The following is a 12,542-nucleotide window of genomic DNA, read 5'->3' on the forward strand; positions in this document are numbered from 1 at the left end:
ATGATCAAGGTACTTCTGATCAAGTTGCTACTGAACTTCGTAGGTCCACAAGAACACGTTCCGCACCAGAGTGGTACGGCAACCCTGTCCTGGAAATCATGTTGTTAGACAACGGTGAACCTTCGAACTATGAAGAAGCAATGGCGGCCCTAGATTCCAACAAATGGCTTGAAGCCATGAAATCCGAAATAGAATCCATGTATGAAAACAAAGTATGGACTTTGACTGACTTGCCCGATGATCGGCGAGCGATAGAAAACAAATGGATCTTTAAGAAGGAGACGGACGCGGATGATAATGTCACCATCTATAAAGCTCGACTTGTCACTAAGGGTTATCGGCAAGTTCAAGGGATTGACTACGATGAGACTTTCTCTCCCATAGCGAAGCTTAAGTCCGTCTGAATCATGTTAGCAATTGCCGCATACTATGATTATGAGATATGGCAGATGGACGTCAAAACGGCATTCCTTAACGGGCATCTTAAGGAAGAACTGTATATGATGCAGCCGGAGGGTTTTGTCGATCCTAAGAATGCTAACAAAGTATGCAAGCTCCAGCGATCCATTTATGGGCTGGTGCAAGCATCTCAGAGTTGGAACATTCGCTTTGATGAGATGATCAAAGCGTTTGGGTTTATGCAGACTTACGGAGAAGCCTGCGTTTACAAGAAAGTGAGTGGGAGCTCTGTAGCATTTCTCATATTATATGTAGATGACATACTCTTGATGGGAAATGATATAGAATTCTTGGACAGCATTAAGGCCTACTTGAATAAGTGTTTTTCAATGAAGGACCTTGGAGAAGCTGCTTATATATTAGGCATCAAGATCTATAGAGATAGATCGAGACGCCTCATAGGTCTTTCACAAAGCACATACCTTGATAAGATTTTGAAGAAGTTCAAAATGGATCAGTCTAAGAAGGGGTTCTTGCCTGTATTACAAGGTGTGAGACTGAGCTCGGCTCAATGCCCGACCACGGCAAAAGATAAAGAAGAGATGAGTGTCATCCCCTATGCTTCAGCCATAGGATCTACTATGTATGCCATGTTGTGTACCAGACCTGATGTAAACCTTGCCGTAAGTTTGGTAGGAAGATACCAAAGTAATCCCGGCAAGGAACACTGGACAGCAGTCAAGAATATCCTGAAGTACCTGAAAAGGACAAAGGACATGTTTCTCGTTTATGGAGGTGACGAAGAGCTCGCCGTAAAGGGTTACGTCGACGCTAGCTTCGACACAGGTCTGGATGACTCTAAGTCACAAACCGGATACGTGTATATGTTGAATGGTGGAGCAGTAAGCTGGTGCAGCTGCAAGCAGAGCGTCGTGGCGGGATCTACATGTGAAGCGGAGTACATGGCAGCCTCGGAGGCAGCGCATGAAGCTATTTGGGTGAAGGAGTTCATCACCGACCTAGGAGTCATACCCAATGCGTCGGGGCCGATCAAACTCTTCGGTGACAACACTAGAGCTATTGCCCTTGCCAAGGAGCCCAGGTTTCACAAGAAGACCAGGAACATCAAGCATCGTTTCAACTCCATACGTGAAAATGTTCAAGATGGAGACATAGATATTTGCAAAGTACATACGGATCTGAATGTCGCAGATCCGTTGACTAAACCTCTCTCGCAAGCAAAACATGATCAACACCAGAACTCTATGGGTGTTCGATTCATCACAATGTAACTAGATTATTGACTCTAGTGCAAGTGGGAGACTGTTGGAAATATGCCCTAGAGGCAATAATAAAAGCATTATTATTATATTTCCTTGTTCATGATAATTGTCTTTTATTCATGCTATAATTGTATTATCTGGAAATCGTAATACATGTGTGAATACATAGACCACAATACGTCCCTGGTGAGCCTCTAGTTGAGTAGCTCGTTGGTCAACAGATAGTCATGGTTTTCTGACTATGGACATTGGATGTCATTGACAACGGGATCACATCATTAGGAGAATGATGTGATGGACAAGACCCAATCCTAAGCATAGCACAAGATCGTGTAGTTCGTTTTGCTAGAGTTTTTTCAATGTCAAGTATCTCTTCCTTAGACCATGAGATCGTGTAACTCCCGGATACCGTAGGAGTGCTTTGGGTGTACCAAACGTCACAACGTAACTGGGTGACCATAAAGGTACACTACAGGTATCTCCGAAAGTGTCTGTTGGGTTGACACGGATCGAGACTGGGATTTGTCACTCCGTATGACGGAGAGGTATCTCTGGGCCCACTCGGTAATGCATCATCGTAATGAGCTCAAAGTGACCAAGTGCTTGGTCACGAGATCATGCATTACGGTACGAGTAAAGTGACTTGCCGGTAACGAGACTAAACGAGGTATTGGGATACCGACGATCGAGTCTCGGGCATGTAACGTACCGATAGACAAAGAGAATAGTATACGGGGTTGCTTGAATCCTCGACATCGTGGTTCATCCGATGACATCATCGAGGAGCATGTGGGAGCCAACATGGGTATCCAGATCCCGCTGTTGGTTATTGACCTGAGAGCCGTCTCGGTCATGTCTGCGTGTCTCCCGAAACCGTAGGGTCTACACATTTAAGGTTCGGTGACGCTAGGGTTATTAGGAAGACTTGTATGTGAATACCGAATGTTGTTCGGAGTCCCGGATGAGATCCCGGACATCACGAGGAGTTCTGGAAGGTTCCGGAGGTAAAGATTTATATATGGGAAGTTGTCAAACGGACACCGGAAAGTTTCGGGGGCATATCGGTATTGTACCGGGGCCACCGGAAGGGTTCCGGGGGTCCACCGGGAGGGGCCACCCCTCCCGGGGGGCACATGGGCTGCGTGGGGCAGGAGCCAGCCCCTGGAGGGCTGGGCGCCCCCCCCCCCCCTTGGGCCCATACGCCTAGGGTTGGGGGGGGCCTAGAGGGGGCACCCCCTTTGCTTGGGGGGCAAGTCCCCCCTCCCTCGCCGCCGCCCCCCCTCTAGATCCCATCTAGAGGGCCGGCCCCCCTTGCCCTTTCCCCTATAAATGGAGGGGTGAGGGGAGGGCTGCATACACAAGCCAAGGTGCAGCCCCTCCCCTCCCCAACACCTCTCCTTCTCCGTCACGAGCTTGGCGAAGCCCTGTCGGAGTGCTGCTTCTCCACCAACACCACGCCGTCGTGCTGCCGGTGGAGCTGTCTTCCTCAACCTCTCCTTCCTCCTTGCTGGATCAAGACGGAGGAGACGTCGCCCGTACCATACGTGTGTTGAACGCGGAGGTGCTATCCGTTCAGCACTTGGTCATCATTGATCTGAATCACGACGAGTACGACTCCATCATCACCGCTCCCTCGAACGCTTCCGTACGCGATCTACAAGTGGTATGTAGATGCAAACTCACTCCCTTGACTCGTTGCTTAGATGAACTCATAGATGGATCTTGGTGAAACCGTAGGAAAAATTTTAATTTTCTGCAACGTTCCCCAACAAAAATGACCCGGGATATTTCATCAACGCCTCCCTTCCGGTCACCAAAGTAATCAGTACCGAGTACATAAGTTATCAGGTATGTGATGTGTGAGTTACCATGCTATACACACACAAAAATTACCAACGGTATATTTCATGAACCTCCCCCACAAAAATTACCATGGTATCATCAACTCGAGACGAGTTGGTAAAATAATCTACTTAAGTGCGGAAAAGATCGGATATTGCATTCTTTTGTGTAAACATAAAAAAGGAGACAGGTTAAAAAGCCTATTTGCTTTCATTTTTACAAAAGAGGAACGTAGGTGAGGTGGTTGGCTAGTGGGTTACCTTGTAAAAGTTAAAAGGATCAAATCCTGTTGGCACACTATTTTTTGACGAGAAAGATTAACGCAAGTTAATTACTCATCACCTGAAAATCGGGAATCAGAGAGATTAACGCGAGTTAATTACGCACCTGAGAATCGGGAGTCAGAGAGATTAAGGCGAGTTAGTTACGCACCACCTGAAAATCGGGAATCAGAGAGATTAACGGAGTTAATTCGATGAATATCCGGCGGCTCGCAGGTCGTGCGGATTTGTTGCAGATTATGGTTCAGCGACGCAGGAGGAAAGGAAAATCGGAGGGACCGACGGTCGAGGGGACTCGTACGAGCGGTGCATAAAAAAAATGGTTCAACGAGGTGGGAGGAAAAGAAAATCGCTCGATGGAACGCGACGCGGGAGAAAAAGAAAATCGCTCGATCGAACAGAATCGTCCGTGCCTGACGCTAACCACCAGTCGACTGGTGGTTAGATTTCTCGCTTAGAAAAACATGTTTTAACATTTGGAATAAATAAGTGTAAGCCAACACACAGACCTTTAAATTCGTGGGAGTTAAACTTTCAAGGATTTTGGAGCGATTCATCTTCCACAAATAACTTTAAACATATGGAATGATCCCAGAAAGAAATATTACCGTATATTAATATTAAAATACTTTTAAAATACAAATCTCAACTTAAAACACTGGATTGCGTCTAAATACAATAGCTATTCACGATAGGCAAAGGAATCCCAGAGTCACACAATGCTTCATGCATAAGGATATAGTAAACAACCAATAAATTCCATTGTTGTAAACAACTTCTATTTATCCTGCCAGAATTTCGGCAACAATCTAAAGCACTGAGCAACTGCAATCTTCAGTTGCATTGTCACATAGAGTTATTTATCGATCCGAAAGAACATGTGCTTGATAGACAAAACCGAGCAAGAAAACAGAATGCAGGAGACAAGTAGACAGCAACACTTACCTTCCAGTGTCGTCCTCACGGGATCTACAAACTCTGGGAACTCGATCTCATAGAGCGCCTTTAAAACGTCTCCAGCGTTGATCGACTTCCTCTTTCCGTCCTTGCACACATCATTGGCCCTGCAAAAAAGACCACCCTCATGTAACCATCACATGGGGAATCCCAATATTATGCTGAAACTATCTATTCCCTGTGCATTCGATTGGTTCTCTCTCCGTCAGCTCCCCCCTCGATAGCAGAGCAGAGCAACTAGCTGAAGAATTACCTGAACAACGCATATCAGCCAAGAAACTCCCAAACATTTCACATAAGCATCAAATTCGTCACCCAAATCAGCCAAAAAAGTCACCCTAATTAACCAAATACATCAAACCAATTAGGATTACTCCCAAGAATCAGAGCAAAAACGAATGGAAATGGAGGTCACAACCTCTACATAAATGTTACTAAAGTATCCTTCATTCATATTCTATGGTCCATGCATAACCATTCAGGTCTAGGAAGTCACAAACTCCCCAAATCAAATGTTACAGGAAACAGAAATCCCAAGTGTGTTTTGATACTTCAGTACAACACTTGTTTTTTTTTCTAAAACAGAAAAGTAAGGAGTGAGTATCAGAAACCAACATATGTGGGCTAAAAAAGGGAAACAAGCATACATTTGTTTCCTACCAGAGGCATGATGTGGATGATTCAATCTTAGTGAATAACCTGGAACAAATCAGAAAATCACAATATAGACACAAAAGGGATTCAAGAAGGCGGCAGAAATAAGTATGAAGATAGAGAGATCCTATCCAAATAATGAACTGCATTTTTATAGTTTAGACCAACAGGAAATGGGGAATATTGCCTTAACTAAGGATTTGATACATTATTGTCAGGTAGCAGGGGTTGTGGAATAATATTGTTTGCATGGATGTCAAAAGAAAAGTTAGTTCATGCACCTGTAAATATCGCCTTGACGACTATTCCTGTCAGCATTAGGAATCCACTATGCTACCATCAATCGTTGGTATAGGTATGTAGGTGACCACAATAACAAAAGCATAAATGGTTGGACACTACACCGAAACAAACATAAGAGTGAGCAATAGAGAATGCAGAAATACCATTAGACGTTGTGATTATCTATCCCTTCAGTCTTGAAGATTAGCGGATAGCATGTTTGTTCATTTGATTGAGAAGTATCCATTTTTTGGCATGTCTTCTAACCTTATCTGAAATCAACCGAAGAAAATAGTGAGGTCATCCAGCACATGAAATATATTTCTGAAATCAGAAAATGTTGGCAGTTAATGTGCTAAAATCCGAAATAAGTTGTGGCCATCTTAAGGTGGATATATGAGTAATCAATGTGCTCGTCAACATCAAATTATCTTACTGAACAGATTAACCACTGCCTCGTCGACATAAAATTATCTTACTGAACTGATTAACCACTGCCAAATCTTCTCCTCACAATAGAACTAACTTGTAAATAAAAGATCAAGAAAATAGAGGAATAGTACTAACATATTTCAAAATTCTCATGGATGAGCTGGTAACACAACGTGTTACGAAGCAAAATCTTATATAAGGACATTTTGTAACTCAAAACAAAATAGGGTTGTAACTAACCAATAATTCCATATCAGTATTTCGAAAAGTGAGTGATTTGGTAAATGATAGAGAGGATCAATGTGAACCAATAGTATTACTTGGATGCAAAAGGGCACACTTTATATTAACGTTAAGATGAGAAACACCACATGAGGCAAATAGTAAATCAGGATATCCTTATCCTGAGCCCTGGATTCATCATACAAAGTAAATTTGTGTCAGAACAGTAGATAAATCTCACGAGCTGATATGAAAAAATAAAAAATGGTAACCATCAACGTTGAAGACAAATATACGCAAGTTGTTCATAATTTTTGCACAAGTTGCCTGCGAAAATCATTGAAATCTTCAGATATAATAATGGAAAAAAACACGAGTTACTTGTCGAATCCACTAGAGTTGCACAAAAACACCCCAAAAGTTGCTAACGGTTTTTGTGTGATACTCGAGTGCATAACAATATCAAAGTCATTGTCCTTGTTTTGCCTCCATTAACCTCATCAATGGAGAACTTAGACTTTTCCCTATATCGTTGCTTTTGTCTAGATACCAGGTTAGACTGAGAGTACACATGAGTTGCCTTGTGATAAACAACTTCATAATATTCTAGGCAATTAATTTGCAAATAGAAAACTGAGCATCAATGGTAGGCAACTAATTACCAATAGCAGGCAATCGTGCATCAACTGTAGGCCAATTTTTATACTATTGTTGGCAACTGGGCATCAGTGGTAGGCAACTGACCATCCACGGTAGGCAACTGAGCAAACACGATACACAAGTTGGGATATGTTAGCAAAATTCATTGATACACATAGTGCAACGAAATTGCTTATATGTAGCACTAAAGGTGCCTCATGTTTTGTATGATTTTCTCATTTTTTTTTACACAAATCAACGTTATAGGCACACCTACAAGGCAAAAAAATAAAGTTGCTTTCCTATAGCACTAAAATTGCCTCCATCGTATCCAAAGTTGCCTTGAAAAAAAGTTTAACGAAACCTATCGATATGAGATCTAATTTTGAAGAACTCTCGCGAGGAACCCAACTGTGAAAATGAAACTGGATTTTGACGCTTAAATCAAAAGTTACAATGTTTTAAACTTTTTAAACCCCAAATAAATGCAAGTATGGACAAGATTCCATGATCTCACCAACGGGCGCTCGGGTGCTGCTAGCCACGTTCAATAAGTTAAGCTCTTTTCATACCAATACTAGATACAAATATGATTGGATTTTTCAAACATATTTTGAACCAAAAAATTGAATGAGCAACTAAAACTACAAATATTCATGGTTTTAACTAGCAAGATGATGTGACCGTCGATTTTGCCGTGTGTGCACTTACAAGCAGGAATCGCCCATTAGGAATCGTGTAAACAAAGTTTTTTTTTCAAGAAATCTTTCAATCTATTCATCAACTATCAAGATAGCACAAAGAAAACGAGAAGTAAAAATTACATCCAGGTTCGTAATCCACCTATCGACGACTACAAACACTATAGCAAGCCGAAGGCATGCCGCCGTCATCACCCCTCTCTCGTCAGAGTAGAGCAAACATTGTTGTAGTAGACAGTCAGAAAGTCATCATGCTAAGGGCCCATAGGACTAACACATCAGAACCATAACCGTCGCCGATGAAGAGAAGCGTCGACGGAAGGATCCAACCTGTAGACACACATACGTAAACGAACGAACACCAAAGACAAACGCTGAGCGAATCCCACGAGATCAGCTGCCACACGCCCACTGGCGGTGGTAGAAGCATCGCCGGGACGGGGGCTAAACTGGAAGGACCTTATTTCATCTTCAAAAACCGATGCTTCCTCGTCTTCTTATCATGGCACAAACCCTAACAAAACTAAAAAAAACACCTAATGTCAGAGCTGTCCCGCCGGCAAGGGCCGGCATCCACCGCGCCTCCATGATTCAAGGACCGTAGGAGATGACACGGACCGGTGACGGCGCCGACAAAGAAAACCTAGATGAGAGTTCTTCATGTAAACAATGTTAAACGATGGATTAGAGTTAGATGCAAAGGGTTGCATCAATATGCGGTTTCTCGTGCAACAAACCCTAATGCTAAGTGTTATGTGCAAAATCGACCTCAATAATTGACGGTTTGTGTAATTTTCTCTATCACTATCATGCTTGAAAACTCTTATGTGTGATGCCTCGTCAAAATTGATACTCCCTTCCTCCGAAATTACTTGTCGCTCAAACTGTAGATATGCACATTTCCCCATTCAAAATATCTGATCGTTTGGCACGAGGATAACCAGTCGTGGGCACCTCCAGCAGTCCTCGTACAGCTCCCCCGAACGCAAGCGCAACGCCACAGTTTGGCCCGTACAACGCGGCAGGTCGACAGGTCACGTCCATCCGCCCACGTGAACCCGCTGCGTGGATGCTTGATGCTCCATGTCACCCCGCCCCCGGCCAGACACCTGAAAAGCGATCAGCGAGCGCCTGCGCCCCGGTCCTCGGCATGGCCCCCGCGCCCGTCCTCTCGCCGCGCCGCGCCTCGTCAAATGCTCCTCCGGCCCGTGACTCCCAGCAGCGGCAGCAACCACTAGCGCGGGCGTGGCACCACCAAGAGCAGCGAACCCACCTGCAACGCGCAACGCAGGGTACATGGCGACGGCAATGGCTCTGCTCCGTCTCGCGGCCCTCGCCGGCGCCGTCGCGCTCCTCCTGCCGGGCGCCTCCGTGGCCCGCATCCTCCTCTCGCTCGACGACTTCGGCGCCGTCGGCGACGGCATTGCCGACGACACGCAGGTACGTGCACGCGACAGTATACCTCCACCTTGCTCAAACGTGAGTGACACTGTCTGTTTGGCTCTGCTGTCCAGGCCCTGGTGGACGCATGGACGGCGGCCTGCGCCAGCACCAACGGCCACGTGGTCATCCACGTGCCCGCCGGCAGGTCGTACCAGATCTGGCCGGTGACGCTCGCCGGGCCCTGCAGGGACGAGATCATGCTCTTCGTACGTTCCTTCCTTCCTTCCTTCCTGCCGCCGCGTGCGCTTCTCTCGTGCGGCATGCACGCACCTGCGCGTCTTCGCTCATCGAGTCTTGGTTTGTGCCCTGCCCGGCGGGACAGGTCTCCGGGAACATCATCGCGCCGGACAGCCCGGAGGACTGGGAGCGGCGCGACGGCGGCAGGTGGCTCCACTTCTTCCAGGTGCAGGACCTGACGGTGAGCGGCGGCGGCGTCATCGACGGCCGCGGGCAGGAGTGGTGGGCGCAGGCCTGCAAGGGGAGGCACCGCAACGACAAGGTATATATTGGTTTCATCACTGTATGATTGCGTGTATCACTATCACACAACTGAAGACTGATTTGTTTTACTCCGATTGTTTCTCTGCAGCATTGCACAGCGCAGGATGCTCCCAAGGTGAGCTCCTCTGTCACCTTCACTCAGATTTTTGCTCATCATTTCCCTGCCATGGTTTGCCTCTCCCTCGTTCACGTTGGAAGAAAAAATGGCTCGTGTTCTCTGCATGCACGCAGGCGCTGCACTTTGAGGAGTGCCACGGGGTGCGGGTGCAGGGCGTGACGCTGCAGAACGGGCAGCAGCAGCACCTGACCTTCACCCGCTGCTCCAACGCCAGGGCCAGCTTCCTCAGGGTGGCCTCGCCGGAGAGCAGCCCGGGCACCGACGGCATCCACCTTGTCAACTCCATCAGCGTCCACGTCAACGACATCCACATCGCCACAGGTGTGTGCTCGCTCCGTCCGTCAATGGCATTCTGCATCTGAAGAAGAAAGGGGTTTCCTTTCCTTCCTCAGTTACAGATTGCCTACTCCGACTCCTAGCTAACTGAATCTCTTATTTTGAGCAGGAGGCGCTTGCGTGTCCATGGTGGGCAACTGCACCGACGTTCGCCTCAGATACATCTCCTGTGGGCCTGGCAATGGCATCAGGTAGAGTAGCTTCTTCACTGCCTCATCAGCTACTCCATTGGTACATGCTTGTCTGCTCATTGCTAAGTTGTTGTTTACTATACTTACCTGGTACATGTGTTGGATCTGTCAGTATTGGGAGCATAGGCGAAACCCCGGTGGCTGACAGGTTGGAGAAGATCGAGGTCGACACCATGTTCATCGCCAACACCTCCAACGGCCTCCTCATCAAGACCTGGCAGGCAAGATGGATCTACCAGTAGCTCATCATGAACTGCAGGAGCTCATCATGAACTTGTGTTGTCTCCATCAGGATAGTTGCGGCTACGCGCGCAAGGTGAAGTTCGCCAACGTGGTGATGAAGAACGTCTCCGACCCCATCATCATCGACCAGTACCGCTCCGAGCACCCCATACCCTGCGGATCGACCGCGGTACAATACGATCTCTGCTTGCTGGGCTGACAAGCACACCGATCAATGTCTGAAACTTTGGTCTGCTTCTTGGGCGCATGCATGCAGGCGACGAGGACGGTAGCGGTGGAGAAGATCGACTACGTGAACATCGCCGGCACGTCGGCGTCGAAGCGGGCGGTGACCTTCTCGTGCAGCGACGTCGTGCCGTGCAGGCAGGTGTCGCTCAAGGACGTGAACCTGAAGCGGCTCAGCGGCCGCGGCGCCTCCGCCTACTGCCGCACCGCGTCCGGGAAGGCCGCCGGCGTCGTCGTCCCGGAGTCCTGCCTCGCCGGAGCCAGGGCCGCTGGCGACGAGGAGGAGTGAGCCGTGAGGATGAGGTCTCGGCCGGGTTCTTCGTCTCACTGTGATGCTCGGGCGTGCAGAGTGGCGGCAGTAGTGTCACGGTCGTAGAGTAGCCGGCGGTTCTTTGAAGAATAATCCCGCCATGTATTGCACCAGTATTATATTGTGATGTACTGTACTCCGTACCGCCGTACGTATTCAGGCCTGTTGTATTTTCTTGTACAAAATATGCTAGTACTACCTCTGCCTCGGTGTACAAGTCATTCTTGTATAGTTCCAAGTTGACAATTTAACTATCTAAATATGGTGTATCAACCTGTAGTTGGATGGTTAGAGGGACTGTGTTATCCTCAGCCCACCAAGATTTAAATCCTGATGCTCGCATTTATTTCTGGATTAAAAAAATTAGCGACTACTAGCCGCCGGTGTGCCGGCCTAAATTTGGACCGGTCGCACCGTACTCGTCCGATATGTTATGTTTTAACCGTCAGATCGTGGCCTTCGTCCTCGAAGCACTCTTCTATCTGGCTTTTGCACGCAAGCGCGGTGCGGGACGAGAATGAGACGACCTTCGAAGCTCGCCGGACCATCGTCGCTCGCTGGATCACCGTTGCTGGCCGGGTCGCCGCTACTCACCAAATCGTCACTGCTCACCCGCTTGCCGCCCTTGCTACCGGGTTGCATCAAACCTCCACCCCACCTCCACCTCCACGACCACTGTTCCAGCAGCCCCGGTGACCTTGCAACACATCTCACCGCGGTGGCCGTCGCAGCTCGCAGTGGTGACCCGTCACGGCTCTAAAAAAGCATCGGTTGTCGCAGCTTTGGAATTGTTGGTTCTAGCAAAAATAGATGTCGGTTGAAGCAAAACTGCTCGCCCATTGTATCAAAAATGGCTTGCCGATCCCAACGAAGAAAAATGTTGTCGTACTTGCATCCATGGAAATCGTTGGTTCCAACAAAAATGTCTGATGGTTCCAACAAAAACAATGGTTGGTTGAAGAAAAAACAGAGTTGCAGGACTCACATGAAGATGGATGTAGCAAAAATCCACAAACACCGGTAGTAACAAAAATCAAAACCGTTGTAGCAAAATGGTTCACCGGTTCCAGCAAAAATCGGTGTGGTAGCAGGTTTTGGTGTCGGGGTGGTAGCAAAAACATCGGCTGGTTCCAGCAAAAACAAGACATAGTTGTAGCGAAATCCTGCCGCGCCAGCCCTGGAGAGCAGCGCACCCAGCTGCAGGCGGCCATGGCGACGAGCGTTGCAGCACCGCGTGATTGCAGCCCACTCAGCTCCGGCCACTGCTCGCAGCTACGGGTGGCTCAGTTCCTAGAAGGCAACGGCCGCTCCTCATCCCTGCAGTAACTCCGGGCACCGCTCGCCGGAGCAGCAGATCACCGAGATCAGAAAAAATGAAGGATGTGTTGCTCAGGGCTTGTTTACCAGAGAGATGAGTGGGGAATGGATGAGGATTACGCTGGGAAGGAAGAAAAGTAGTGGACGGAAAGAGATAAGGCACCAG

The 12,542-nt window shown here is 47.5% G+C and overlaps 1 protein-coding gene across 1 annotated transcript; it reads left to right on the top strand.

Annotated features, from left to right (window-relative positions):
- The first annotated feature begins 8,861 nt into the window (after window positions 1-8,861).
- LOC119349276 (probable polygalacturonase At1g80170) lies at window positions 8,862-11,338 on the top strand. The gene is made up of 9 exons (XM_037617301.1): window positions 8,862-9,132; window positions 9,207-9,341; window positions 9,458-9,634; window positions 9,725-9,751; window positions 9,868-10,075; window positions 10,200-10,281; window positions 10,394-10,502; window positions 10,574-10,693; window positions 10,781-11,338. Exons 1-9 carry the CDS (start codon window positions 8,989-8,991, stop codon window positions 11,036-11,038), a joined length of 1,260 nt encoding a protein of 419 aa, XP_037473198.1. The 5' UTR covers window positions 8,862-8,988; the 3' UTR covers window positions 11,039-11,338.
- The last annotated feature ends 1,204 nt before the right edge of the window (window positions 11,339-12,542 follow it).

The sequence above is a fragment of the Triticum dicoccoides genome, chromosome 1B (genome assembly GCF_002162155.2).
Source record: "Triticum dicoccoides isolate Atlit2015 ecotype Zavitan chromosome 1B, WEW_v2.0, whole genome shotgun sequence".
In the NCBI taxonomy this organism is placed as follows: Eukaryota; Viridiplantae; Streptophyta; class Magnoliopsida; order Poales; family Poaceae; genus Triticum; species Triticum dicoccoides.

Excerpts from the sequence above, each read along its gene's own strand:
- LOC119349276 (XM_037617301.1), top strand. The coding sequence starts at position 8,989 with ATGGCGACGGCAATGGCTCTGCTCCGTCTCGCGGCCCTCGCCGGCGCC. Across the intron at positions 9,635-9,724 it reads GGAGGCACCGCAACGACAAG|CATTGCACAGCGCAGGATGC; the intron begins GTATATATTGGT and ends GTTTCTCTGCAG. Across the intron at positions 10,694-10,780 it reads TACCCTGCGGATCGACCGCG|GCGACGAGGACGGTAGCGGT; the intron begins GTACAATACGAT and ends GCATGCATGCAG.